Source organism: Rhipicephalus microplus, chromosome 10, assembly GCF_043290135.1.
Source record: "Rhipicephalus microplus isolate Deutch F79 chromosome 10, USDA_Rmic, whole genome shotgun sequence".
NCBI classification, from domain to species: Eukaryota; Metazoa; Arthropoda; class Arachnida; order Ixodida; family Ixodidae; genus Rhipicephalus; species Rhipicephalus microplus.
Window position 1 is genome coordinate 89,291,117 of NC_134709.1, and position 27,002 is coordinate 89,318,118.

Here is a 27,002-nt window from a genome sequence, read left to right on the forward strand (position 1 = left end):
ATGATAAATGTTGATATGTCACTTTAAAATCAGCACAGCATTACGAGGTGGCGGTAAATGATGCCGTAGATGACTTCCATGTCATGATTATCATGTTTGGATGTCTCGCTTACCTTCGTCATCTGTTCACGTCACGTAATACCAAACTTAGTATATGTGAAGCTAGCGAAACGGCCGCGAGCATGCTATGAGCGTGTTATGTTGTCATGCTCTTACATAACACGCGCATCGTGATTACAATGCTTGCACCAGTCATATACTTTTGTCATACATTCACGTCACGTAACACCAAGTTTGGTATATGTGGCGCGAGCAAAACAGCCGCGAGTGCATCATGAACAGACCAATATGCTCCAATGTAGCATTGACGCGCGTGCACGCTGGGCACAACAACGCAACGTTAGCAATACGCGAGCACTCTATAGTCTGATGCCAGGCGCGACCAGCGTCCGTCGGGAAACGGCGCGAAATGCGACATACTGCATTTCGCGCCGGTGCGTTACACCAACGCCTCCTCTAGGAAGATGCCTGCCGAATGAGAAAAAAAAACAGCTGCCCCACCCTTTCTCTCCTTCATTTTGAAAATGTTCTCGGTCGTTAGCGTCACCTGTGCCGGACGGTATAACAACGCAACACTTTGCATAGCCTCAGAAACAGTGATGCACAGTTGCAGGTCTCGAACAACTCTCGACTGACGCACCCCTATGGGCCGCAGATAAAAAACACTTAGCTGGTACCACCAGTCACCATAATGATGGATGGATGGATGGATGGATGGATGGATGGATGGATGGATGGATGGATGGATGGATGGATGGATGGATGGATGGATGGATGGATGGATGGATGGATGGATGGATGGATGGATGGATGGATGGATGGATGGATGGATGGATGGATGGATGGATGGATGGATGGATGGATGGATGGATGGATGGATGGATGGATGGATGGATGGATGGATGGATGGATGGATGGATGGATGGATGGATGGATGGATGGATGGATGGATGGATGGATGGATGGATGGATGGATGGATGGATGGATGGATGGATGGATGGATGGATGGATGGATGGATGGATGGATGGATGGATGGATGGATGGATGGATGGATGGATGGATGGATGGATGGATGGATGGATGGATGGATGGATGGATGGATGGATGGATGGATGGATGGATGGATGGATGGATGGATGGATGGATGGATGGATGGATGGATGGATGGATGGATGGATGGATGGATGGATGGATGGATGGATGGATGGATGGATGGATGGATGGATGGATGGATGGATGGATGGATGGATGGATGGATGGATGGATGGATGGATGGATGGATGGATGGATGGATGGATGGATGGATGGATGGATGGATGGATGGATGGATGGATGGATGGATGGATGGATGGATGGATGGATGGATGGATGGATGGATGGATGGATGGATGGATGGATGGATGGATGGATGGATGGATGGATGGATGGATGGATGGATGGATGGATGGATGGATGGATGGATGGATGGATGGATGGATGGATGGATGGATGGATGGATGGATGGATGGATGGATGGATGGATGGATGGATGGATGGATGGATGGATGGATGGATGGATGGATGGATGGATGGATGGATGGATGGATGGATGGATGGATGGATGGATGGATGGATGGATGGATGGATGGATGGATGGATGGATGGATGGATGGATGGATGGATGGATGGATGGATGGATGGATGGATGGATGGATGGATGGATGGATGGATGGATGGATGGATGGATGGATGGATGGATGGATGGATGGATGGATGGATGGATGGATGGATGGATGGATGGATGGATGGATGGATGGATGGATGGATGGATGGATGGATGGATGGATGGATGGATGGATGGATGGATGGATGGATGGATGGATGGATGGATGGATGGATGGATGGATGGATGGATGGATGGATGGATGGATGGATGGATGGATGGATGGATGGATGGATGGATGGATGGATGGATGGATGGATGGATGGATGGATGGATGGATGGATGGATGGATGGATGGATGGATGGATGGATGGATGGATGGATGGATGGATGGATGGATGGATGGATGGATGGATGGATGGATGGATGGATGGATGGATGGATGGATGGATGGATGGATGGATGGATGGATGGATGGATGGATGGATGGATGGATGGATGGATGGATGGATGGATGGATGGATGGATGGATGGATGGATGGATGGATGGATGGATGGATGGATGGATGGATGGATGGATGGATGGATGGATGGATGGATGGATGGATGGATGGATGGATGGATGGATGGATGGATGGATGGATGGATGGATGGATGGATGGATGGATGGATGGATGGATGGATGGATGGATGGATGGATGGATGGATGGATGGATGGATGGATGGATGGATGGATGGATGGATGGATGGATGGATGGATGGATGGATGGATGGATGGATGGATGGATGGATGGATGGATGGATGGATGGATGGATGGATGGATGGATGGATGGATGGATGGATGGATGGATGGATGGATGGATGGATGGATGGATGGATGGATGGATGGATGGATGGATGGATGGATGGATGGATGGATGGATGGATGGATGGATGGATGGATGGATGGATGGATGGATGGATGGATGGATGGATGGATGGATGGATGGATGGATGGATGGATGGATGGATGGATGGATGGATGGATGGATGGATGGATGGATGGATGGATGGATGGATGGATGGATGGATGGATGGATGGATGGATGGATGGATGGATGGATTGGACGGACGGACGGACGGACGGACGGACGGACGGACGGACGGACGGACGGACGGACGGACGGATGGATGGATATGGCTATACCTTTGAGATCGGGCGGTGGCTACCGCCACCAAGCCGTAATACTTAATGAACCAAAAACTATATTTTTTTTCCTTAGAAAGTGAGTTTGAAGATTCGTACTTTGCAGTGAAGAGTTTAATTTTCACTCGTGCCTTGACTTTAGCCACCAATCAGATAACCTCCTTCTAGTTAAGTCTACCCGCTTGAAGTCTATTTTGCCCTCCCGGTCCCTAAACCCCAGTGCTTTGAAAAACTCTGCGCCATCATCCTGAACTATAGGGCGAAGCCCTTTACAGAACATTATCAAGTGTTCGGCAGTTTCTTCTTCCTCTCCACATGCACTGCATACTGTGTCTACCCCTTCGTATTTGGCCCGATATGTCTTGGTTCGCAGTACTCCCGTCCTGGCCTCAAACAGTAGAGAACTACCCCGAGTATTATCATACATCCTTTTCTTGGCAATTTCCTGCTTAAAAGTTCAATAGATCTCTAGTGCGGACTTCTTAATCATGCCCATTCTCCACATGTCAGTCTATTTTGCCCTCCCGGTCCCTAAACCCCAGTGCTTTGAAAAACTCTGCGCCATCATCCTGAAGTTTCCTTCACTTTCTTCTTAACCGATAGTTCTTTTTGGCTCAGCCACCTGCTGCTTTCTAAGTATTTACCAGTCAACTTCCTCGTTCGCTTCCTGCAATTTATATCGACATGCTTCATATACAAGTAGCTGAATACCTTCCTAGCCCAACGCTCCTCCCCCATTACTCTCAATCGCTTCTCAAATTTTATCTTGCTGCTTGCTTCCCTGCCCTCAAATGATGTCCATCCCATATCACCTTGTACTCCCTGATTTGGTGTATTCCCGTGAGCTCCTAAAGCAAGCCTAACTATTCAACGTTGCTTAATTTCTAATCTTGCTTGAACTTCTGATCTCATGCACAAGACCACATTGCCGAACGTCAGCCCAGAAACCATGACCCCTTTCCATATTCCTCTCACAACATCATACCTATTGTAGTTCCACAGTGCCCTATTTTTCATGACTGCTGCATTCCTGTTACCTTTAGTCATCACGTATATTTCGTGTTACCTCAGATACTCGGTCCCATTGCTTATCCATACGCCCAGAGTTTTGTATTTATCTGTTATCTCTAGCGTGACCTCCTGTATTCTAAGCTTACTACCTTCGTTGTCATTGAAAATCATGACTGCTGTTTTTTCCATACTGAATCTAAAATCTAACCTATCTCCCTCATTACCGCAGATGTCCATCAATCTCTGCAAATCTTCCTTGTTGTTGGCCATTAGCACTATATCATCTGCATACATTAATGCTGGTAGTGCCTGATCAATAAGCTTTCCTTGTTTGACTAAAGAGAGGTTGAAACCCAGTCCACTTCCCTCTAATTTTGCCTCTAATCCTTGCAGGTACATCATGAATAATAAGGGTGACAGGGGACACTCCTGCCTAAGCCCCCGTTTTAGCTCTGCAGGCTTGGATACCTGTTTTTCTCACTTTATAACTACCTTGTTACCTTTATAGATACCCTTTAAAAGATTAGTGACCTGTTCCACGTTTAGTGTGTCCAGTATTCCCCACAATTACTCTTGAACCACACTATCGTACGCTCCCTTGATATCCAAAAATGCTAGCCACAGGGGCCTGTGTTCCTTTTCCGCTATTTCGATGCACTGCGACAGTGAGAACAGATTGCCTTCCAACCTCCTGTATTTCCGAAACCCATTCTGCAGTTTCCCCATCACCCCCTCATCCTCTATCCATGCCTGCAGTCTTTCCTTAATAATCTGCATCGCCAGCCTGTAGACCACTGATGTCACTGTTATTGGACGGTAGTTGTTTATGTCAGCTTTGTCCCCCTTTCCTTTATAGATCATGCTCATCCTGCTAAGTTTCCATCCATATCCATCGGGAACTTCACCATCGATAATTATTGTGCTCACTGCCTCTCTCAAAGCCTGCTTAGACTTCGGACCTAATGTCTTTATCAGCCTAATTGGAATGCCATCTGGGCCTGTTGATGTACTACTAGGAACCCTTTTCTCAGCCCTTTCCCACTCTCGTTGTGAAAATGGAGCCATTGCACCACTTGATTCGTCCTTGTCTATTGTGGTGCATAAAGTAGTTCTTTGTTGAAATTTTTCTGTCACCCTTGTTCTTATATATTCAATAGCTTCGTCCCCTTCTAGGCTAGCACCTTGGGCTGTAGTTATAAAGCTCTGCTCTAGGCTCGTCTCATTTCTTAGGGAGTTTAGATGGTTCCAACATTTCGCAGCTGCCCTTCTATCTTTTTTATGTACTTCTGCCAGCCACTGAGCTCCCTTTATTCTAATCTTTTCATTGACCAGAAGGAATGCATCCCTTCTACAGCTTAGAAAGGTTTCCCATTTTCTTTAAAGGTTTCCCATTTTCTTTCAACATCATCTCTCGGTTCACCCCGCTGCTTAGCATGTCTGTGTTTCCTAGAGGCTTCCTGACGTTTTGCTATGGCTCTCTTAACTTCCTCATCCCAATAACTTTTGGGTTTGTGTCTTCTTTTCCGGGGTGACTTATCACGCGTCTTAGCAAGCTCTAGCTCAAAGAGTCTAATTAGATTCGTGTATGTCCACACTATCTTATTATCCTCCGTGATTACTTTCTGAATTTGTTTAGTAGCAATTTCAATTTGCCTTTCTGGATAAAAATTTTCCTGTAGTTGCTCATCTTGTCTCCTTCCCACTTTCACTGCTCTTCCAAAACTTAGGTTGATACGTTTGTGATCATTACACAGACTTCTGGAGCCATCTTCATCTATGTGGATTCCCCTGAGCTTATCATACATCCTATGTGACATCAGTGCATAATCTGTTGTCGACTGCAGCCTTCCTACCTCCCATGTTATTTGCCCTTCACACTTCTCGGTACTGTTGCAAATGATCAAATCAAGCTTTTCACACATATCCATGATCAATTTGCCTGTCGGGTCGGTATACCCATCTATATCTTCTATGTGCGCATTCATGTCTCCTAGTATAATTATCTGGCACTCTCTTCCTAACTCCTGAATGTCCTTTGATATACACTCTACCATTGCCTGGTTTTCCTCTCTGGCCTTTGCTTCCATCCACAGGTACACGAAACCAAGGAGTGTCATTTGCCCTGCCACTTCCCCTTTCAGCCGTAAATGTTCCTTGCACTCCTGCTTGACCCTTTGCCAGTCTGTACTTTTAAGAATGAATGCCCCAATACCACCCCCTTTTTGCTGCCTTCTGTTCTATTACAATATTCCCACGCGTAGTCCGGATTGTTCGGAGGTTGTTCCATGTCCCTGAGATGTGTTTCTTCAAAACCGTATACCATCAGCCTCTCTTCCCTTAGCTGTTCTTCTATCTCTTCCCACTTCAGCCTGTTCCTACCACCCTGCATATTAATATACCTTATGTCTGAATTGGCGCGGCGCTCGTGGCTACGTCTATGTATGCCGCGGACTCTACCTATCTTAGATATTGGTGCCACTTTGGAATCGTGTCTGTCCATACCACCTGTCGAAGAGTCTCCCTGGTTTTTTTCCTCGTTACTAGCTATCCTGCACCCCGAAGGGCTCGCTTGCCCCCCAAAAAAGCTACTGCGCGTCCTGAAAGTCGCCAACCCACCTCATGACCTAGCCGCCCATCGAAGTGAATTCTGTCTCGTTGAGAACCATCCCCCCTATGCACCTCTCTGTTTATTTCCACCACCTCAAAGACTTTCTCTCGACTTATCTGCCATATCTCTTGGTATGCGTTGACAACCGCTCTTTCAGGTTGCTATCACGCACCGGTACCTCCGGTATCGTGCATATCACTACCTGTACCTTAGGAGAAGTGGCGCGCATGTCATCGACGCCTTTCGCCAGTGTGGCTGCTAGTCCTGCTGTATCTTCATTTAAGACATCGTTTAAACCGCCTGAAATTATCACGAGATTTCGTCTATCAGCTGTTGTTTTGAGTTTTGCGCTCGCTTGCCTCATGACTGCTTCAAGCTTGCGTCCTGGGAACGCCCCTACTGCAACCCTCTTGTCACCTCTTACCCTGTCTTTGATGGCTTCTGTGCATCGATTTAAATTCGAGTCCCCGGCGATTATCACATGCTGTGACTTTTCAGCTGGAGCGTCCTGCACCTGGGGCCTACTTGCAGCTGTGACGCTGGCTGCTTTGTTCTCTCCCAGCCCCACCACTACCTCGCTGAAGCTGGGCCTTGCGACAGTTGAACCGGCTAAACCTGTTTTTTCCAAACTTGCTAGATCTTCCTTCTCCACCGTTCTGGTAGCCGGTTCCCTGCTGTTCTCTCCGTAGGCCGCTTCTTTGTTCAGCTTCGCTAGTGCTTCCTCGGCGGACTTCAGTCTTTCTCCCATTGCCCTCGTTTTCTCTTGCTCTGTCGCCAAAGCAGTCTCGAGCTCGGCGATTCTCATCAGCAGTTCACTCTGGGCAACCATCATTTTCTCCATTTTTTCCTCGACCTCACATTGCCTACACTTCGCGTCAGCCTCTTCTCCATCCGCTTCTACGCTTGCGTCCACTTTCAAACCCACTCCACATCCTGAACATCCTGAACATAGTGTCGGTCGCGAGCACCACCGCGCGGAGCTTGTTTAAAACTGAAGGCAGGCCAACTCCGCTGGGAGCGCGAACCCTTCCTCAGGCATCTTCCTAGAGGAGGCGTTGGCTACAAAGACATCGAGTCTCCCTCTTATCGTGATGGAGGGACGCCGGACGCGCTGAGACGCGCATGTGTCAAAGCGGCACCTGGCAGGACCGGCGCCTGGCATGGCAACGCCGGCTTGGCGCGACGAAATGAACGCCGGCGAGCGCGTGCACCGCGTCACGTCAAAATGTATTGGCCTTATGACACGCATCTTTTGATTATCATGTTTGCACCAATCGCATAAGTTCGTCATCTATTTGCGTCAAGTAATACCAAATTTGGCATATGTGAAGCTAGCGAAACGGCCGTGAGAGCATCATCATTGTGGCATGTAGTCATGTTCTTGCATAACACGCATGGCGAGATTATTATGTTTGGACGTGTCATTTACCTATTTCGTCCGTTCGAGTCGCGTAGTACCGAGTTTAGTACACGTGAAGCTAGCGAAATGGCCGCGAGCCCATCATGAGTGTAGCATGTAGTCATGTTGTCACATGATACGCATCTCATGTTTATCATGTTTGCACCAGTATCATACTTCGTCATCCATTCACGTACCGCAATACTAAACTTGGTATATGTGACGCTAGCGAAACTGCCGCGAGCGCATCATGAATGTGGCGTGTAGTCATGTTGTTACATGACACGCACGTCATGATTTTCATGTTAGGTTCTATCGCTTCTGTTCGCCATGCAATTATGTCATACCGTATCAGTTTTTCAACATGCAATGTGAACGAAACCACCGCAAGAGAGCTTCACGACCATGAAATGTAAATCGTGACACTCATGACATACATGACATGACTTTCATGTTATGACTAGCCAAATATGTCCATCGTACAGTCATGATATGCCATGCCAAGTTTGCTGTCGATACCGTTATCGAAACGGCCAGGAGAGCTAAAAGTAGTACGCGGCTAGATATATAGATAGATGGATACTCTCAAAGTCGCCGAAGTTCGCTAAGAAATGCTTCGCATTTAAAACGTCACAGCTTTGCTGCAAAGGCGAAGCAATGAACGCGAGAGCAACAAATCGGAAGGTCATTGCCGAATGGCAAGCAGATCAAAACATGCCCGCGTTTCTCACGCAAAATGAGGCACGAAACGTACTCACAGGTACAGATGAACGCGAATAAGTGTCTCAGTTGTTACTTCGTTGTGTCTAAAAACGCGCCCTTTTCGCAAACGATGACTGTGCAACGATTGCAGTGACCTTTGTGCGTCCAGTAACTACAACACAAATGCTCTAGTCAAAGCCCAACGCCAGCCAAGACGTACACATGCACATCCTATGAACGCCGCTGCCCCAACGCTACTCCAATACTCTTTCAAAAAATTACGCCAGCAGCCGCGGAGCGACGTGACAGTCTGCGGAACTTGCGAATAACCATGTGACAGTTTCGGAGCACGGCTACATGGCGCCTCCGTCGCTGGAATGATCGAATCGAGAAGGGGTTACACGCGTTTTCGATACATATCATTCAACGCTGTGTTAAGCTACACAAAGAGCTCTATCTGCAAATTGTGTAACTCCACGCGTCTCGTGGCAGCGTTTCGTCGTTGAAAGTGCTCGTGCGAGCAGAGTGAGAGCAAGCGCGCCATGCGTCACAACGTTTCGAATGAAAACAAAAATAGAAAGCGAACACCAGGAAACGCTACGACATATAGAACCATAGATGCCTAGAACACCACACTCACAGCCGTACAACGGAGTGGCTTATCCCTAAGCCGCAAACACTTCTGGTAATTTGCGTATAGGTGAAATAAATTATAGGGGTGCGAATCAACAACGAACTATTTCTTTGTGCGAACGCATCTTCTGCAAAAGGTGTTGCTAGCCTTCACAGCGTTCATTCCAGCGTATGGAACAGAGTGAAGCTGATCAGCCCGACTGTTGCTGCGCACGCGCTCCCCGCTTTCGTCTTCGTTGAGAGCGTCATCCATGAACAGACGCGAACAGGCCTGCCTTCCCGGGCGGGAGGCCCTCCGCGTGGCTCTGACCAACTGCGTGAACCCTCTGCAAGCCATCCAAGAATTTCAAGAGGAGAACGGCGTACTCCTGCCTTCCTTGCGTCCCGCGCTGTCGCTGCTCGACTTGCACGGTGTCCGGCGACTGGACTTCCACACGTCCCTGCGGGAGGAGCTCAAGGGACGCCTCATGCAACAGATCGAGACCCTGGCCAACGAAAAGGGTCGCGAGCAACAGAAAAAACTCGAGGAGATGCTGGAGAGGAGTTTTCACTTTATCAAGGTAGGAAGACGATGATTTGAGCGAAAGCACCGCTAACTGTATGCTTAGTGAGCACGCTTACGGAGCATAGTACACTTCAAGTGCACCGTATTTATTGGCAATCACTATCATTGCATCCGCCAGGTCTATTCGCAATGTATATAGACTGTCGTGCTGCCTAGCGGAACTCATGAGCGTCCACTCAAGGCTGATCAGTAGGCTGACGCTCCGAATGCTGCCTTGTACGGCTGTGCCGGCCGCAATGTTAACGCGTTAGCAAGAAACGGACACAAGCTACCTTGTTTGTTTCGTGCATCAGTGAATATACTAGATGGTCCGTGACACGATAAATCTGATTCGTTCTTGCGAGACACGAAGTTGTCGCGAAAATGCATGTCAACTCACGGTTTCGATTATAGCCCGCAGAGTACACGTATAAGCTTCGCGAAATTTTCTGCAGCCATTTTGTAAAGTTAAATGTTAACTTTCGACCATTCCAGTTTAAACTCGACTTGTTTTACGTGCGTAAAAAATTCGTCGGTGCTTTTATAGTACATGAATCTCATAACATTCATTTTATGCGAAAAGTAGCGCAGGCTCGCGATTTGCGCTTTCAAACTTTGGCGTACGCTGCGCCATTTGTTTTTTAGGTTCGTGTATAGATGGTAGCACACTGCAAACAATTCCCCCCCCCCTTTTTTTTTGCCAGGTAGCGGGTTTCTGTATCATATCTCATGAGATGTATGGGAAAATTGCGGCGCCAATATTGGCTGAAGTTATCATTTGTTTTCAACAAGCTTTTGTGTTTTTTTTGTTTCTTTTTTAAGCACGATGGCGGCGCCCACAGAATGGTTTTGCGAAACTGGTTTAAGCCGCACGCCGTAGAAATTTGTGTTTCTTACTGACTTGTCTTATGCGCGACTCCACAGATCGTTTTACGATGGACGCAGTGGTGTTTAACATTAATCCGGGAGTGTGTAGTACATGCCCTCTTGGCGTGCGATCATGTGTTTGAAGCCCCGAACGCACGATGGACCGCAGTGGTGTTTAACATTAATCCGGGAGTGTGTAGTACATGCCCTCTTGGCGTGCGATCATGTGTTTGAAGCCCCGAACGCACGAAGCCCCCCTCCGTACAGCCGTCCGTGCGCCGCAGACATGACGTCGACGGAATGTTCGGGCTTTTTGCTGCCAAATGTTTTTGCTGCTGCTGGCAATGTATACGCGGATCATTTTACAATGTACGCCATGGTGTATGTACGGATTGTGTCGCGACGGACGAAGTGGTGCACAACGTAAATCCGGAAGGCGTATGATGGGGGGCTTGTTGGTAAGACATTTACGAAAATTAAACTGCGCTAAAAACTAGACACTTGAACGAATTGGGTCTGCGATCGTCCTCTGCATTTCGTTCTCGTGCCTCGTCTGTAACGCAGCTTAATTTTCCTGAAAGTAAATCCGAGAGCGTGTGCATGCCCCTTGGGTGTGATAGTTATCCTGAGATCGTGTGTTTGTCATGACGCAAAAAACACTAGGACTTGATCTTGCTCGCGTATGAGTGCAGTTCAACTATGGTAAAAAAAAGACGGGAGGTGATTCGTTCATTTATTTTTTTCAGCCATCACAACTCGGCTCGATGCCATTACAATTAAACTTCATGCTATAGAAATGTAAAAAAAAAAGGAATATGTTTTGGGAATAGCGTCATTATAAACTTGTAAGCTGCTTTTGGCAAGTGTACCTCAAAAGGCAGGGAACACAATCTCCCAGCTTTTCAGATGACCTATTTTAATGTTAATCGGTGCTGTGACTTGAGCATGTGGTTGAACACCTTACATGTCTGCGTGCAATGCATCCGTCACAGTGAATGAGGCATCCATAATCAAGTACTAACATCAACAGATTGCCCATCAGGACCATAGTGTCGAAAGGAAACAAAAAGGGGGATAGTAGTACATTTAAGGGCTTGTTTTCTTTGTTAGAGGCAATATTAATGATATCGAACAGACAATCATGCCAAGCAAAACATTTAAGGGCTCTTTTTTTTGTTAGACACAATAAAATCTAATGTACAATCATGCAAAATGGCATGGTGTGGTTGTCTCTTATATTTTCATTAGATTGTCCAATAGATAAGTTATATGGATGCTATAGTAATTTTTTTCAGAAAAATGTTGACTAATTTTGAACAAAATGTACCAGGATGATTCAGAGGTCAGGTAAGCTCTCCTTTGAATAAATTATAATACATTTGGCAATACTTGGCACTAAACAGTGTACTTAGGAGACATATGTATATGAAGGGGGGGGGGTGTCAAAATATGGATTACTCATATCATGCTTTTTAAAAGGCATTTGTATTTCACACAGATAACAAGGTCCTCTATAATTCTCATGGCATGATGAACAATCAGTATGCTTAAGAATGCTTCCAGATTTCATGTTTTTATGTTACCTGTAAAGAATTGGACAATATTATTTCAGGAGAGACGAGTCGGCATTATCCCTAAAATAACAGAGCTGAGCTAGTTTGTTTGTATTGTTATTAAAAAACAGGGCATGCAAACATGGACACCAGAGAAAAATAAAAGTCCCACGAATGCCAACTAACAACTGAAAAGATGCACAGCAGCAGAAAAGAAAGCAGACATGCGAACTTGTCTGTGCATATCTCACGTGTCCGTGTTTGTATGTCGCATATTTTAACTTCGTGCTTCTGATGACTATGAGCCAGTGGTAAAGATTCTAACCTACGCAGTTCAGTTCAAGCACTTAGACATATCTCATTTGATTCAGTGCTAAAATGCTGCTCAAGTTTTTTTTTTTTTTTTGCTAAGAACTATGGAATATGGAAGCATCTCTTAAGAAACATTTGTTGATAAACTGCAAGTAATTCATTACTTCTTACATTTCTTGAGAGCCCTTACCAGGTAAAATGTTAAGCATGAAACTAAGTGCACTTTAATAAAAAAAACAAAGCTTTCATAAGTCTCATTTATACTGCTAGATTCACATACTTGTATAAACTTACTGGAGAATTTGTGTTTATATATAGTCCTATGTATCAATAGATATTGTCAATAGTTATCTATGTCTCAAAAGACAAAAACTTAGTACTTTTCAGCAACTCTATTGTCAGCTAGCGTATCTTCAGGTGCATAGTCGTGTACTTTGTCTTTTTGTAAACTTCATGCTCTTATTACTGCTGTGGTTGCTAATTAACTGAGACATTCTTACGGGTTGGACCAATTCATCTGGTAGTAGCCTTGCTGTGAATAATGGTGGGTGTTGGGCAAAGCAGTATAAATTTGCTGTAACTAGATGAAAAATACATTTAATCTATTACAATAAAAACTGTTAAGTGTGACATCATTATTTATTGCAATCGGGAAAACAGCATTAAAAGACACTTGTGGGAAGAGAAGGGGGGGGGGGCTTGGTGGTACATCGTGGTATGTTCTGCAATCTAATGTTAAATGGAATTCACAGTGGAGTCTACTGGCTCTCTTCTGAACATGAAAATAGGAGCAAGACAAAGGCAATTCAAAGAAAACAGCAGACTGCAGGGTCTTTCCAAGCTTTCACGGCATCAAAAACTTTGTAAGATATTCTTCTTTGAGCATCTTTACAATAAAGCCAATTTCTTTTTTCATGTCATTGCTGACAGTGGCCTTTACACCTAGCGATCCGAAGGGCACATGTTTCCTTCTGAACTATTTTTATTGAAAAGTAAACCCCTACGTGCAAAGTGGAGCACATCGTAACTTGCAGTTTCAAAAATTTCATGAGGCAAGGCCTACAGCAGGCATTATACTAGTGGTAATGATCAAAACCAGACTATTCATAACTTTATCAAACTGTAAATACAGACTGTAAAATTATACCCTAATTTTTAAATGTGTGTTCACTTTGACTATGCAATATTTTCATAGTTAAGTGGTACACTACAGTCACACAGCATAGGGCCCTTCAGGTTGGTTCAACAGAAAGCAACAGATGCCTGCTGTTATCTCTAATGAGATTAGAGATAACAGCAGGCAGTGAGGTATGGTAACATCGACAACATATAAGCCCTTGAGAGGTCTCTTTCTATCGGTACATTTTGTTGAACTGACAAAATGTCAAGATGTGGTTGAAAAAAATCGCCATAAAAAATCACTCACACAAAAACAAGTGGGCTAAAGATGTCATGCCTGTGTGCACGATGCAGCACAATCACAGCATAAGCTGGAGGAGTGTCCTTCCATAAAGCGCTCAGTAAATTCTCATGGGGTGCCTACTTCTGGCACGCTAGCTAGGTACCCACTACACCAATCGCCATCATTTTGCATATTAACAAAGTACCCAAAGTGCCTCGGTAAGGTCTTTATGTAACTTGCACACTTTGTTGACGCTGCGGCTGATAATGATGAGTATGCGAATTATGGTTCAGCCCTTCGTAACGAGTGGGAAGCTTTCGACCATCATCTCATTAAGTAGTTCATATGGAGTGATGTCTTGTAGAAATCTACTCATCTTCCAATAATTAATGTGATTCATCACTTAACATAATACCTACAAAGGGTTTTTTGCAAAGAATATTCAAGCATTTCCACGACTTTATGGGGCAGGATGAATGATCACCATCTAGATTCCAGCTTAGATTTCTCAAACACTGAGCTTCCTTTCTTAGTAAGGATGACAGCTGCAGACCATATTGCCACTAAAACTGGCTATTGTGAGCTCATATCTTACACTGCAAACAGTTTTTTTTTTGTTTTGTGTACAGAAATTATATAGCCCCACCAACGAAGAACAGCTGTGTGATAAGATTGTACGCTCATTGTGAAAGAAATCGCAACTTGGACAGTGATTACAGCACAGTTTCTAGCAAAAGCACATAATCTTCGGTCAAATCAGTCATTTGTTGAAATCAAGTTAGGCCTTAAGGCCATTCTTAAATTGTGTACTTTTGAGCAACAATAAGCCTCACATTGTACGCTGTGACCTTCATGCACGACTTTAAATTGCCAACTTCCTCACGACCCACACAGAGCAGTAGGTTTTAAGAGGCTTGCTGGATGACGAGGAGAATCGAATAAGACTTGACAGAATCAGAGCTGGCTGCTGTCTCTGCAATTATGCACAATACATGCATTCAACACTTTTTCTATAGCCCACGATGAGCATATGTCAATTTCAGTTCATCTCAGCTGGATACCCTTTTCGATTGGGGTGCACTCTTTTAAATTATAAAGTATTCATTATAAATTAAAATATAAATTATAAAGTTAAAAATTCCTAACTTTTTTAAAACCTTGTGTGAGAAGCATCACTTGGATGTTTCTTTGAGTCTCCCATCATCTTACTGGTTAATTTTGGAACTCGTTCTGGAACCGCATTCACTGCTGCTTTTCACTCTTTTGTTTACAGTCTTCAACTAATGCAAGTGTATTCTGGATGAAAGACAGGTGTGGTTGGACACTCTGCATTCTAATTTGAAATTCAGATTTTATGTAAAGCCTTAAGTTCTGTAGCAGTATAGTAATTTCTGGGGCAGTCAGGCCTAATAGTATAGTTCAATATACTATTAGGCCTTGGGGTTTATTCATCACCCTTCATTATTAATAATAAGAGAATTATGCAACACACCAGGCAAGGCTCGGCAAAACCCCAAGGCATGCATAACTCGTCTTAAAACACTTTGCATAATAATATTTTGGACCAACTAGTGCACAGAAGATCCCGGAATTCAGCATAGTGTGCCTGGCAGTGCCACTGCAGGTGCTGGAGCAGTGTAGAAATTTTGGTTAGTTGGTGTTGGTTCATCTTCGTCAAGCTCCATGTTTGGGCAGGACACTAAAAAGAAGTGATAAAAACAAGTGCAAAATTACAAGTTTTTATGAGACACCATTCTGTTTTGTGTGGAGTGATTGCATTATCTTCAGAAAGAAGTACACATATGTCATTAGAACATGTCGCATGTGTTAAGTAATTTTAGAAAACTTAAGATTTCTATTTATTCTTACTTCTATCAGATTTATGCAGGTCACTTAAGTTGTCTTTATCAGACTGCATGGGCTGCATATATAGACAATGCCAGCCACTACAGCGGCCAGAAGATTTTGCTGCTGTAACACAGTGAAACGCTACCCTTGCATATTGTTCCTGCATCTTTGGCATGAGTGCAAGTTGAAACAAAACTGTCTAAATAAAATGCAAAGCCTAGCCTTTCTTTCTAGCGAATATCATATTGCATATTGTTGGATTTTACAATATACCAATTCTTCATTAAGTGCAAAAGAACCAAAAGCTTAATGAGTCTGCCCGTAAAGTGCAACAGCACGTACTGCTTCACGTAACTCATTGTTCTGGTTGCATTGAAAGCACAGACGTCATCACATGGCTAGTTATTTCTGATAGTAAACGTAATATGCGTGAAAATGTATGCCCTTGGAAGCATCAGGGAAAGTTGTACTGATTATCAGATGAAATGTGTATCACAAGAAAATGTCAAGAAGCCTGATGTGAAGACTATACAGAAATCTAGGGCTGTCGGCAAGAAACCGAGAAGCTGTGGGTTAACTTGACTTTTTGTAGCATCATATACAAGTGTGCATGCATATATTTGTTTTATTAAACATGGTAAACTACTCACACTTAGAGACCTGAAATGTGTGTTTGAAAATGTGTGACTGTCAAGTGCTAAAAGAGGCTAATTTGCTGCTCAAAACTGAGGTTTTAGCTGCTCGAGATTGTGCGCCAAATTGCTTAGGATCGATTGCATCACTAAGTGCGCAATAAACCCCAGCATTTGAAATCATCTCATGCGGGGCGTGTGCCCGTTCGTAATTTCATTTTTTTAAATAAGTAATACAAGAGAATTTTATTGTACTACAGAACCTGCCTAATTTTTTTGACATTTCAGCGACTAACACACCGAAATTCAGAGTTACATTGTTGACGTAGATACTCGAAGTAGATAAGAAACAGAACAAGGAGCAGATTAGAAACAATGATTTTCATCACTATAGAAGTAGCAAATCTGGGCCTTTTTTCCAATGAAGGTTAACGAATATCAGCATAAAAGATGTTGATTTGCAGCAGTGCCCATATTTAAAAGGATCCGCTTGTCGAGTTGGTTCAATGCCAGAATAGTTTGCCTCTATTGAGTGCACTTGATCATTCATAATAATTGGTTTTAAGCCTTGTATACGCTTGTCATGCATATTCAATATAGAGTAATTCTATACTGTTTGCTTTAACTAGCCGTAATTTTCTTTGTCTTTACTTGACATACGCAAGGACATTAAGATGCTGTATATGTCAATTATTGACATGCAATATCACACTGCTTGCTGTAATTTATTTGCTCATATCTTTTTACCTGGTTTATGATCAACCAGCTGCATAATTGTATTTTTTGCTTGCTTTTGATTAACTAGCAATGTAATTTAAAAATTATTTTGCCGTGTGCAGTGTTGAATGTTGTCACATGCAGTACTAAGGTTGCGTATACAGTAACTTCTCAGATGAAATCGCATGTTGTTTCATTTATTTTTACATCGTTTTAAATTCACTCCTGCTAAAGACCAGCAGTGTGTACGAGATAACTAAAAAAACAAATTCATCATTAAATAAATCACATATTCAGGCTCAAGTATGTGCTCACCAAGTGGTATCGTACGCCTAGTGCTACTTTTAAGGCAACACTAATGTTTATGAGCAATTTCTAAGGAAAATTTATACTTGCTGAATAACATGATATCATTCAAAAAATCACTAGGAGAAAGATTAAAACTAGCTAAGTTGTGGACAAACTGTAAAGAAAGCTACATTGGGTGAACTGTGCATTCGCATGAACTGAACAAAGGAAGAGACTATTTCAGCAAAAGGTATTGATTGATTAATACGTGGAGTTTAACATCCCAAAACCAAAGTATGATAATGAGAGACGCCTTATTGGAAAGCTCTGGAAATTTCGACCACCTGGGGTTCTTTAACGTGCACCGAAATCTGCCCGCACCTGCCTATAGAGTTTTCACCTCCGTCGACAATGCAGCCGCCGCAGCCGGCATTCGATCCTGCAACCTGTGGGTCAGCAGCCGAGTGTTTCAGCCACTAGAACCACCACGGTGAGGCTTGATGACAGGGTAGGAGCACATATCTTTCTGTGAATGGTGTTCTGGTGCAATTTTATGGCATTTGTGCAAAGAATTAGAACACGCAATTTGCTCCAAAATTCAACACCGCTTCGCATATTGTGGTGTTTTATTCCTGCTTCCAGTAAAATATCATCTAGGTTTGGCTGCTGCATGGTATGTTAAATTGAGAACAGAACAGTCACTTTATTGAGATCATGACATTATGTCTCTCGTAGATAACATGCATCGTGAAGTACTCTTCTTTCACATAGTCATTATTTTTTCAAAACATGTCACAGTCTAGGAATCCTATTTGCAGTGAATGGGTTTGTGGACTAATTGGTTATGAAACACAGTGAAGTGATAAATGGCATGAAAAGACAAAGACAAAAGGAGAGAGAAATCTTCAGTGACTCAAAATTTATTTCATTTTCAGAAGTGCATCAAACATAAACCAGTTTATATTCAACGAGTGAACACATTTGTGTCCTTTTGTCTGTTTTCATACTGTGTATTATTTCACTAATTTCTTTGTAGTTCTTCTTTCTTGCAAAGAAAGAAAATTTACTGCAGTTCATTTATCAATATTTGTATCAACAACATTTTTTGTGTATATATATTCCGTGACAGTAAAAAAATCTGTACAATATTTCCAATAACTGTGTCTGCAAATACCCTGTCTGTATTGTACAGCTTTGTTTCTGAATTCAGTAGCCATGTTTTTGTATCACTATATACTTTTTTTAAATATTCAGATTGCATGGACAACAGTGGACACTACTACTTGACCTGCATGTTTTATTAAACATGATAGAGATATGCATTAGGTGACATGTACCGTTCCCCACCCCCTTCATATTTCAAATTTTTTCAAAACAGCCCAAAACATTTTGAACGTTTGATTACCCATCAGTCTGGCACAACTGCACTATCTACTTTTTATAGTGGAAAGGCCCACGTTATGCGCATTTCAGTATCCTTCTTAAATGCGGAGTTGCATCTGGAAAATGCCTAGCCTCCAACCGCTCTACTCTACTACATGAGTTTCATGAGCACTGTGTGCGTTAACAACGCGCAAGCTGGCAATGCGTCGCGTGATATAAACAGAAATAAGATGGCAAAGAATGGATGCATGGATTGATGTGGCTGTACCCTTTAGATTGGGCGGCGGCTAACACCACCTAGCCGTAATACTTAATGAACCAAAGACTAGTTTTATCTTTTTTTTATTTTACATATAGATGTTGAGGACTGGTACTTTGCAGTGAATGGTTTTATTTTCACTCATGCTTTGACTTTAGCCACCAACCAGATAACCTCCTTCTAGTTAATTCTACCCGCTTAGCTCTATTTCGCCCTCCCTGTCCCTAAACCCCAGTGCTTTGAAAAACTTTGTGCCATCATGCTGAACTATAGGGTGAAGCCCTTTACAGAACATTATTAAAAGTTCGGCAGTTTCTTCTTCCTTTCCACATGCACTGCATACCGTGTCTACCCCTTTGTATTTGGCCCGATATGTCTTCGTTCGCAATACTCCCGTCCTGCCCTCAAATAGTAGAGAACTACCCCGAGTACTATCATAGATCCTTTCCTTGCGAATTCCTGCTTAATAGTTCGATAGATCTCCATTGCGGACTTCTTAATCATGCCTATTCTCCACATGACGGTCTCCGTTTCCTTCACCTTCTTCTTAACCGATAGTTCTTTTTGGTTTGGCCCCCTACTCTTTTCGAAGTATTTACCCGTCAATTTTCTGGTTCGCTTCTTCCATTTTGTATCTACACTCTTTATGTACAAGTAGCTGAAAACCTTCCTAGTCCAACACTCCTCCCCCATTTCTCTCAATCGCTTCTCAAACTTCATCTTGCTGCTAGCTTCCCTGCCCTCAAATGATGTTCATCCCATATCACCTTGTACTCCCTGATTTGGTGTATTCCGGTGAGCTGCTAAAGCAAGCATACCTATTCCACGTTGCTTAATTTCTAATCTGGCTTGAACTTCTGATCTCATGCACAAGACCGCATTGCCGAACGTCAGACCGGGAACTATGACCCCTTTCCGTATTCCTCTGACAACATCATACCTATTGTAATTCCACAGTGCCCTGTTTTTTGTTACCGCTGCATTCCTGTAGCCTTTAGTCGTCACGTATATTTTGTGTTCCCTTAGGTACTCCGCCCCATTGCTTATCCTTACGCCCAGATATTTGTATTTTTCTGTTATTCCTAGCGTGACCTCCTTTATTCTAAGCTCACTACCTTCATTGTCATCAAAAAACATGACTGCTGATTTTTCTTTACTGAATCTGAAATCTAACCTATCTCCCTCATTACCGCAGATATCCATCAATCTCTGCAAATCTTTAATGTTGTCGGCCATTAGCACTACATCATCTGCGTACATCAATGCGGGTAGTGCCTGTTCAACGAGTTTTCCTTCTTTGATGAAAGAGAGGTTGAAGCCAAGTCTAATTCCCTCTGATTTGGCCTCCAATCCTTGTAGGTACATCATGAATAACAAGGGTGACAGAGGACAGCCTTTCCTAAGCATGGAGAGCCTGAATATTTCTAAAAAACTGTATTCTGTGAGCTTGGATACCTGTTTTCCCCACTTTATACCTACCTTGTTACTTTCATAGATATCCTTTAAAAGATTAGTGACTCAATCTTTTACACCTAGTGTGTCTAGTATTTCCCACAAGTCCTCTTGAACCACGCTATCGTACGCTCTCTTGATATCAAAAAATGCTAGACACAGGGGCCTGTTTTCCTCTTCTGCTATTTCGATGCACTGCGTCAGTGAGAACAGATTGTTTTTTAACCTCCCGTGTTTCAGAAACCGATTCTGCAGTTCCCCCAGCACCCCTTCATCCTCTAAACGTGCCTGCAGTCTTTCCTTCATAATCTGCAACGCCAGCCTGAAGACCACTGATGTCAGTGTTATAGGATGGTAGTGGTTAATGTCAGCTTGTCCCCCTTTCCTTTATAGATAATGCTCATCCTGCTAAGTTTCCATCTATTGGGGACTTCACCATCGATTATTATTTTGCTCACTGCATCTCTCCAAATCTGCTTAGTCTTCGGACCCAATGTCTTTATATCAGCATAATTGTAATGCTATGTGGGCATGTTCCAATGTCTTTATATCAGCATAATTGTAATGCTATGTGGGCATGTTGATGTACTACTAGGAGCTTTCTTCTCAGCCCTTTCTCACTCTCGTTGGGAAAATGGAGCCATTGTTCCACTTGATCTATCCTTGTCTATTGTAGCACATAAGGTACTTCTTTGTTGAAATTTTTCTCTCACCCTTGGTATATATTCAATAGCTTCGTCACCTTCTAGCCTAGCACCTTGAGCTGTAGTTATAAACCTCTGCGGTAGGCTTGCCTCATTTCTTAGGGAGTTTAGATGGTTCCAAAATTTTGCAGCTGCCTTTCTATCATTTTTATGTACTTCTACAAGCCACTGAGCCCCCTTTCTTCTAATCTTTTCATTGATCAGAAGGAATGCTTCCCTTCTACAGCCTATAAATGTGTCCCATTTTCCCTTATCATCATCTGTCGGTTCACCCCGCTGCTTAGCATGTCTGTGTTTCCTAGAGGCTTCCTGGCGTTTTGCTATGGCTCTCTTAACTTCCTCATCCCACCAACTCTTTGGTTTGTGTCTTCTTTTCCAAGGTGACCTTTCACGTGCCTTAGCAAGCTGTAGCTCAAACAGTCTAATTAGTTTCGTGTATATCCACACTGTCTTGTTATCCCCTGTGATTACTTTCTCAATTTGTTTAGTAGCTATTTCTATTTGCCTTTCTGAATAAACATTTTCCTGTTGTTGCTCATCTTGTCTCCTTCCCACTTTATCTGCTCGTCCAAAACTTAGCTTGATACGTTTGTGATCACTACCTAGACTTCTGGAGCCATATTAATCTATTTACGTTCCCCTGAGCCTATCATATATCCTATGTGACATCAGTGCATAATCTATCGTCGACTGCAGCCTTCCTACCTTCCATGTTTTTTGCCCTTCACACTTCGAAGTACTGTTGCAAATGATCAAATTATGTCTTTCACACATATCCACGATCATTTTGCCTGTTGGGTCAGTATACTCATCTATAGCTTCTATGTGCGCATTTATACCCCCTAGTATAATGATCTCGCACTCTCCTTCTAATTCCTTAATGTCCTTTCATATACACTCCACCATTGCCTGTTTTAGGAGCGAAGCTCCTTAAGGCGTGGGCTGTGCGTCCCCTGTATATAGCCACCTCTCGTTCAGTTCTAAGTATTACGCTAGCCACCGCCCGATCTAAAGGGTACAGCCATATCCATCCGTCCATCCGTCCGTCCATCCGTCCATCCGTCCATCCGTCCGTCCATCCATCCATCCGTCCGTCCGTCCGTCCGTCCGTCCGTCCAAAAGATGCAAGATGTTATAAACTAGACGGCGGTACGTGTAGTTGATTATGAAAGATGCAAGGTGTTATAAAATAGGAATGATGCCACATATGGCGCGTGTCATCGTTCGATATAGTGCGGCGACGTACGCTAGGGGGAGCGTTGCAATAAAATCGAGTGGGCAAAATGTACGCAGGATTCATGGTTTACCAGGTTTACCTCCGGAGCTTCGCCCACTCATCATCATTCACTTCGTAGATATGGCGGCATTTTTTTCTTTGTGGCCTTTGCTTCCGTCTACAAGTACACCAAACCAAGGAGTGTAACCTGCCCAGCTACTTTCCCTTTTAACCACAAATGTTCCATGCATCCCTGCTTGACTCTTTGCCAACCCATACTATTATGTATGAATGCACTAATTCAACCCCCCTTTATGCTGCCCTTTGTTCAATCGCAATACTCCCATTCGTAGTAGGGATTGCAAGATGGTTGCTCCATGTCCCGAAGATGTGTCTCCACAACCCCATATATCATCAGCTCCTCGTGCCTCCACTTGTCTTCTATCTCTTCAAACTGTAACCTGATAGCTCAGCCCTTGTGCTTACGTCGATTTCTTCTCTCGCGGACTCCATGTGGCTTGAATATTTGTGCCCCTTTAGAACCGTCTTTGGCTATGCTGTTGGCCCAAGGGCTCTGGGTCCCCCTAAAAAAAGCTGTGGCTTGACGACCCGTCCTATAACGAGCCCTCCTGCCCGTCGCGTCACTGTAGTGAATGCCGTCCTGTGCAAAAGGGAGAGCGCCGGGCTCGTAAGCGTCTTGGTTCACCTCCATTACGCTGTATCCGCGTTGCCGGCTCATACCCTTGATCAAACAGTTGGCCTCCACTACCCTCGTTTCAATCCTACGAGACTGTCCCCAGACCTCTGGGACTGTGCATATGGTCACATGCACACTCCCAGAGACTTCTCGGAGCTTACGCATCCCATGCTCTAACTGTATCTGTAGGTTCTGATCCTTGCCCTTCAACACATCATTGAGCCCAGCATGAATAATGACGAGATTTTCGCCCTCCATGCTGTCCTCTCCTACCTCCTGAGCTTTGGCCAGTGCATCCACCATGCTCTTGCCTGACTGGTCTTCCACCCTCACTCTCCCATCTTCCTTTACTGTCGTGAAGACGCTATTTGTAACCCTGGCCACGTTAGAGTCTCCCACCAATAGGAGGGTTCTACGCTCCAATCGCTGGCTTCCTGTTTGTGATGCCGCCCCTGTTTGCTTCACCTGTTTCTCTGCCATCTGTCTTGCGTTCCTGCCCTGCTCGAAGACTGCCGCGCCACCGAGCTGTGTGTTGTCGGAGCCTCCGTGTTGTGGCCAGAATCTGTGGCCTCCTGACCTCTCTTCTCGCCTGTTCCTTCCCGCCTGTCGCCTTCTCCGCTACCCTCGCCTTCCGTCTTCTACCGCTCAAGGCAAAGGCAAAGCGCCATTCGCTCTTTTACCCGCTGCTCGAGCTCGGTCCGCCCTTTCCGTTCTTTTTGAACGACGCCCTTCGTTTTCTCTAATAGGCTAGCATTAGCCTCCTCCCGCTCACGCGGCGCTCCGAACTGTTTTTAGAGTTCTATCCTCTGCTCCCGTTCCGCCCTAAGCTCCCCCTGAAGCCCCTCGATGCTAGCCTCCATGTGCTGCACGGCCGCCTTCAGTGCTTCGCACAGCCTGCACACGAAGCTCGTCTTCTGCGCGTCGGCCTAACTCGCGAATGCTGTCTCGTCCAAGTAGCACCAGCGCTTGCATTTTTCACACTGCACCAGCTCACTTTCGCCCGTGGATTTCCTAGCCTTTTTAGCCATCGCCCGCCCGACAATTGGACCGAGCATTTGACAGCGCTAAGTTCAACCCTTATCCCGCTATCCAGCCGCCACCGCTAACTCTCCTACCTCAACCAGTGTTTGAAGCTGCCGCCTACACCGCACACACACACGTGTTCAATTTCGCTAGTACCCTCTCACTATGTCCACTTCGTGTTCGGCTCTAGCTGTTTAACAACTACCCTGGCGCACCGAACTTCTTCAATACAGCCGCCTACCCCGTTCACGTACGTGGTCAACATCACTGCAACGTTGCCCGTGTCCCGCACCCACAGTGCTCGCAACGCAAGTTATTTATTAGGAGAGAAAAAATAATAATGGTGTTCACAAACACAAACAATTAAAGGAAAACTTATCTCCCGTTGCGCGCTGCTCGTGCACCAACCGACCTGCTCGACTTTGCACGACCTTTTGTTCCAGCCGGTCACTCAAAGGACCCTCGAACGAACGCGTGGCGTAGCAAGAAACAGCACACCGTCACAAAACAACTAACATTGATACAAATTCGTCTTGTCTTAGTTTACGCGAGGAGCACATAAGTACACAGCGTGAATTCCGAGTGATACAACCCACTTACTTTAAAACAACTGACATCCGGAGTAGTTCAAACAGCGTGTCTTCTTCGCCGGCTGGCAGCCCAAATGAACGCGTAATAAATTTTAAAAAAATATCAGAGCACACCAGCTGTGTAAGAACGCAACTCGTTTCAGCGATACTGTTAGCGGAAAGCCCACATGTTTCGGTGTAATTTCTACGGCGTATTGTTTCAACAAGCTTCACCGGGTGTATTGCAAAACTAGCGTTATGCTAACGTCTATGCGTGCCGTCATTTTGCATAAAAAAACAAAAAAGACCCGAAGTACGTTTAGATCACGTGATTGCCTTCAGCCAGTAGCGGTGCCGCATTTTTCCCATACACCTCCAGGGATATGATACGGAAACACGCATCCGGATGTTGGAGTGAAATGATCTCCGCACACCGGGAGTGCCCGGTGAGTGACGCCGTGTGGGTGTTGTGCGTGGTGAATGACGCCTTCTTGGTGATATCAAAATCCTTTGGCGGAGAGAATTCATCAGATTACTTTCAGTAGTGATGTTCAAAGAAACCATCTGGACGTCGAGGATTTTTCGCTGGACGTAGGTGGTTGTCAACGCGCTGAGAGTGACAGCGACGATGAACGATCAGCTGCTAGCACACAAGCAGAGAGTTGCACTTCACGTCCCGTCGTGCGTTAATGTTTTTTTCACGCTCGTAAGTCACTTTGTATACTTTTTCTTTGTATACTTTGTATACTTTGCATACTTTTTCTTGTGCATTGAATGAATCCCAATTACAGTGGATATTACAAAGCACCGCATGCCGCCAAGACGCCCGAGCTCGACCAGCGAAGCAAAATGGTTAGAGCCATGAAATATGCAGTTACGACTACAGTCCACGCTAACTTCTCCTGCACTTCACTGGTGCCATCCGAACGATGTTGTCCTTCGAGAAGTTTTTGGCAATTTTGACGTTGCGAAAAGCGTACGCGTGTATTCGTTTCGATATCCCTCTTTCATAGTCGTATCAGCTGGGGGGGGGGGGGGGTTGAAGGGAGGGGGGTGAGCCTTCCCACTTTCGACAGTGGTCACTCTTGGCTGCACGCTGGGGAAACCAAGTGAGGTTTAGGTTTCCATCACAACAGTAGTCACTTAATTATGTTCCTACGAGAGAATAGAATTTTTACGAGGCTATGTTACAACATAGTGAAATTTTGCCACCAACATTGCCGCATTGATGACTTTCCCTATATAAATATATATATATATATATATATATATATATATATATATATATATATATATATATATATATATATATATATATATATGAGAGCAAAGAGACAATAATGCCAAGGAATAATGCCTTGGCATTATTGTCTGTTAGCTCTCATATATATATATATATATATATATATATATATATATATATATATATATATATATATATATATATGTATAGGGGAACTTATTAGAACGAATGTTATATGAACAAGAAGAAAGAACAGTGGGTGAAAAATAACCTACCTTGTGCAGTAGGTTATTCCTGCTCACGGTAGGTTATTTTTCACCCACTTTTCTTTCTTCTTATTTACATTACATTCGTTATAATAACTTCCCCTATACCTTCCTTGGTATTATTGTCTCTTAGATCGCATTATTATTGTGTCAAAACACGGAAAAACGAGCCCTTAGGTAAACACGTCTTTCTCATATTATATATATATATATATATATATATATATATATATATATATATATATATATATATATATATATATATATATATATATATTGTGAGCGCTTGCACTATATATGTGAGCGCAATATATATATATTGAAACTGCTTGTCGTCGGAACGCTACAACTCCTCCGTCTCGTCCAGCTAATTTACTGCCTGTTTCTGTGGAAGGTGTTTTTGTTGACGCCCTTATAGACACTGGAGCCGCAATTTCAGTAATTGATCGTGAATTGTGTTTTCGCCTGCGTAAAGTGCAAACTCCTTATGCCGGTCCCATGTTATGCGGTGCTAATGACAGTCCAATTCGCCCGACCGGGTTGTGCACTGCTCGTATTCTCATCGATGGAATCCGTCATCACATACAATTGGCTGTGCTGTCTTCGTGCGCTCATCAGATAATCTTAGGCTGGGACTTCTTGTCAGCGGCGTCTGCTGTAATTTCGTGTGGTCGGCCCCTCATTCGTATTACGGACACTGAGCTTTCTTCTGCTGCCGACCTTTCGTCGCCCAACCTTGTGACAGCTGCGGATTTCCTCCTGCCTCCCGGACGAGAACGTGTC

General features: G+C 44.1%; 1 protein-coding gene across 1 annotated transcript in view; it reads left to right on the top strand.

Annotated features, from left to right (window-relative positions):
- The first annotated feature begins 9,425 nt into the window (after positions 1 to 9,425).
- Positions 9,426 to 27,002, top strand: part of LOC142774476 (negative elongation factor B-like) — a 54,090-nt gene continuing 36,513 nt past the window's right edge. Inside the window, exon 1 of the mRNA XM_075874814.1 lies at positions 9,426 to 9,804. Within this exon, the coding sequence (XP_075730929.1) occupies positions 9,496 to 9,804 (309 nt within the window). The 5' untranslated portion in view covers positions 9,426 to 9,495. The remainder of the gene's footprint in view (positions 9,805 to 27,002) is intronic.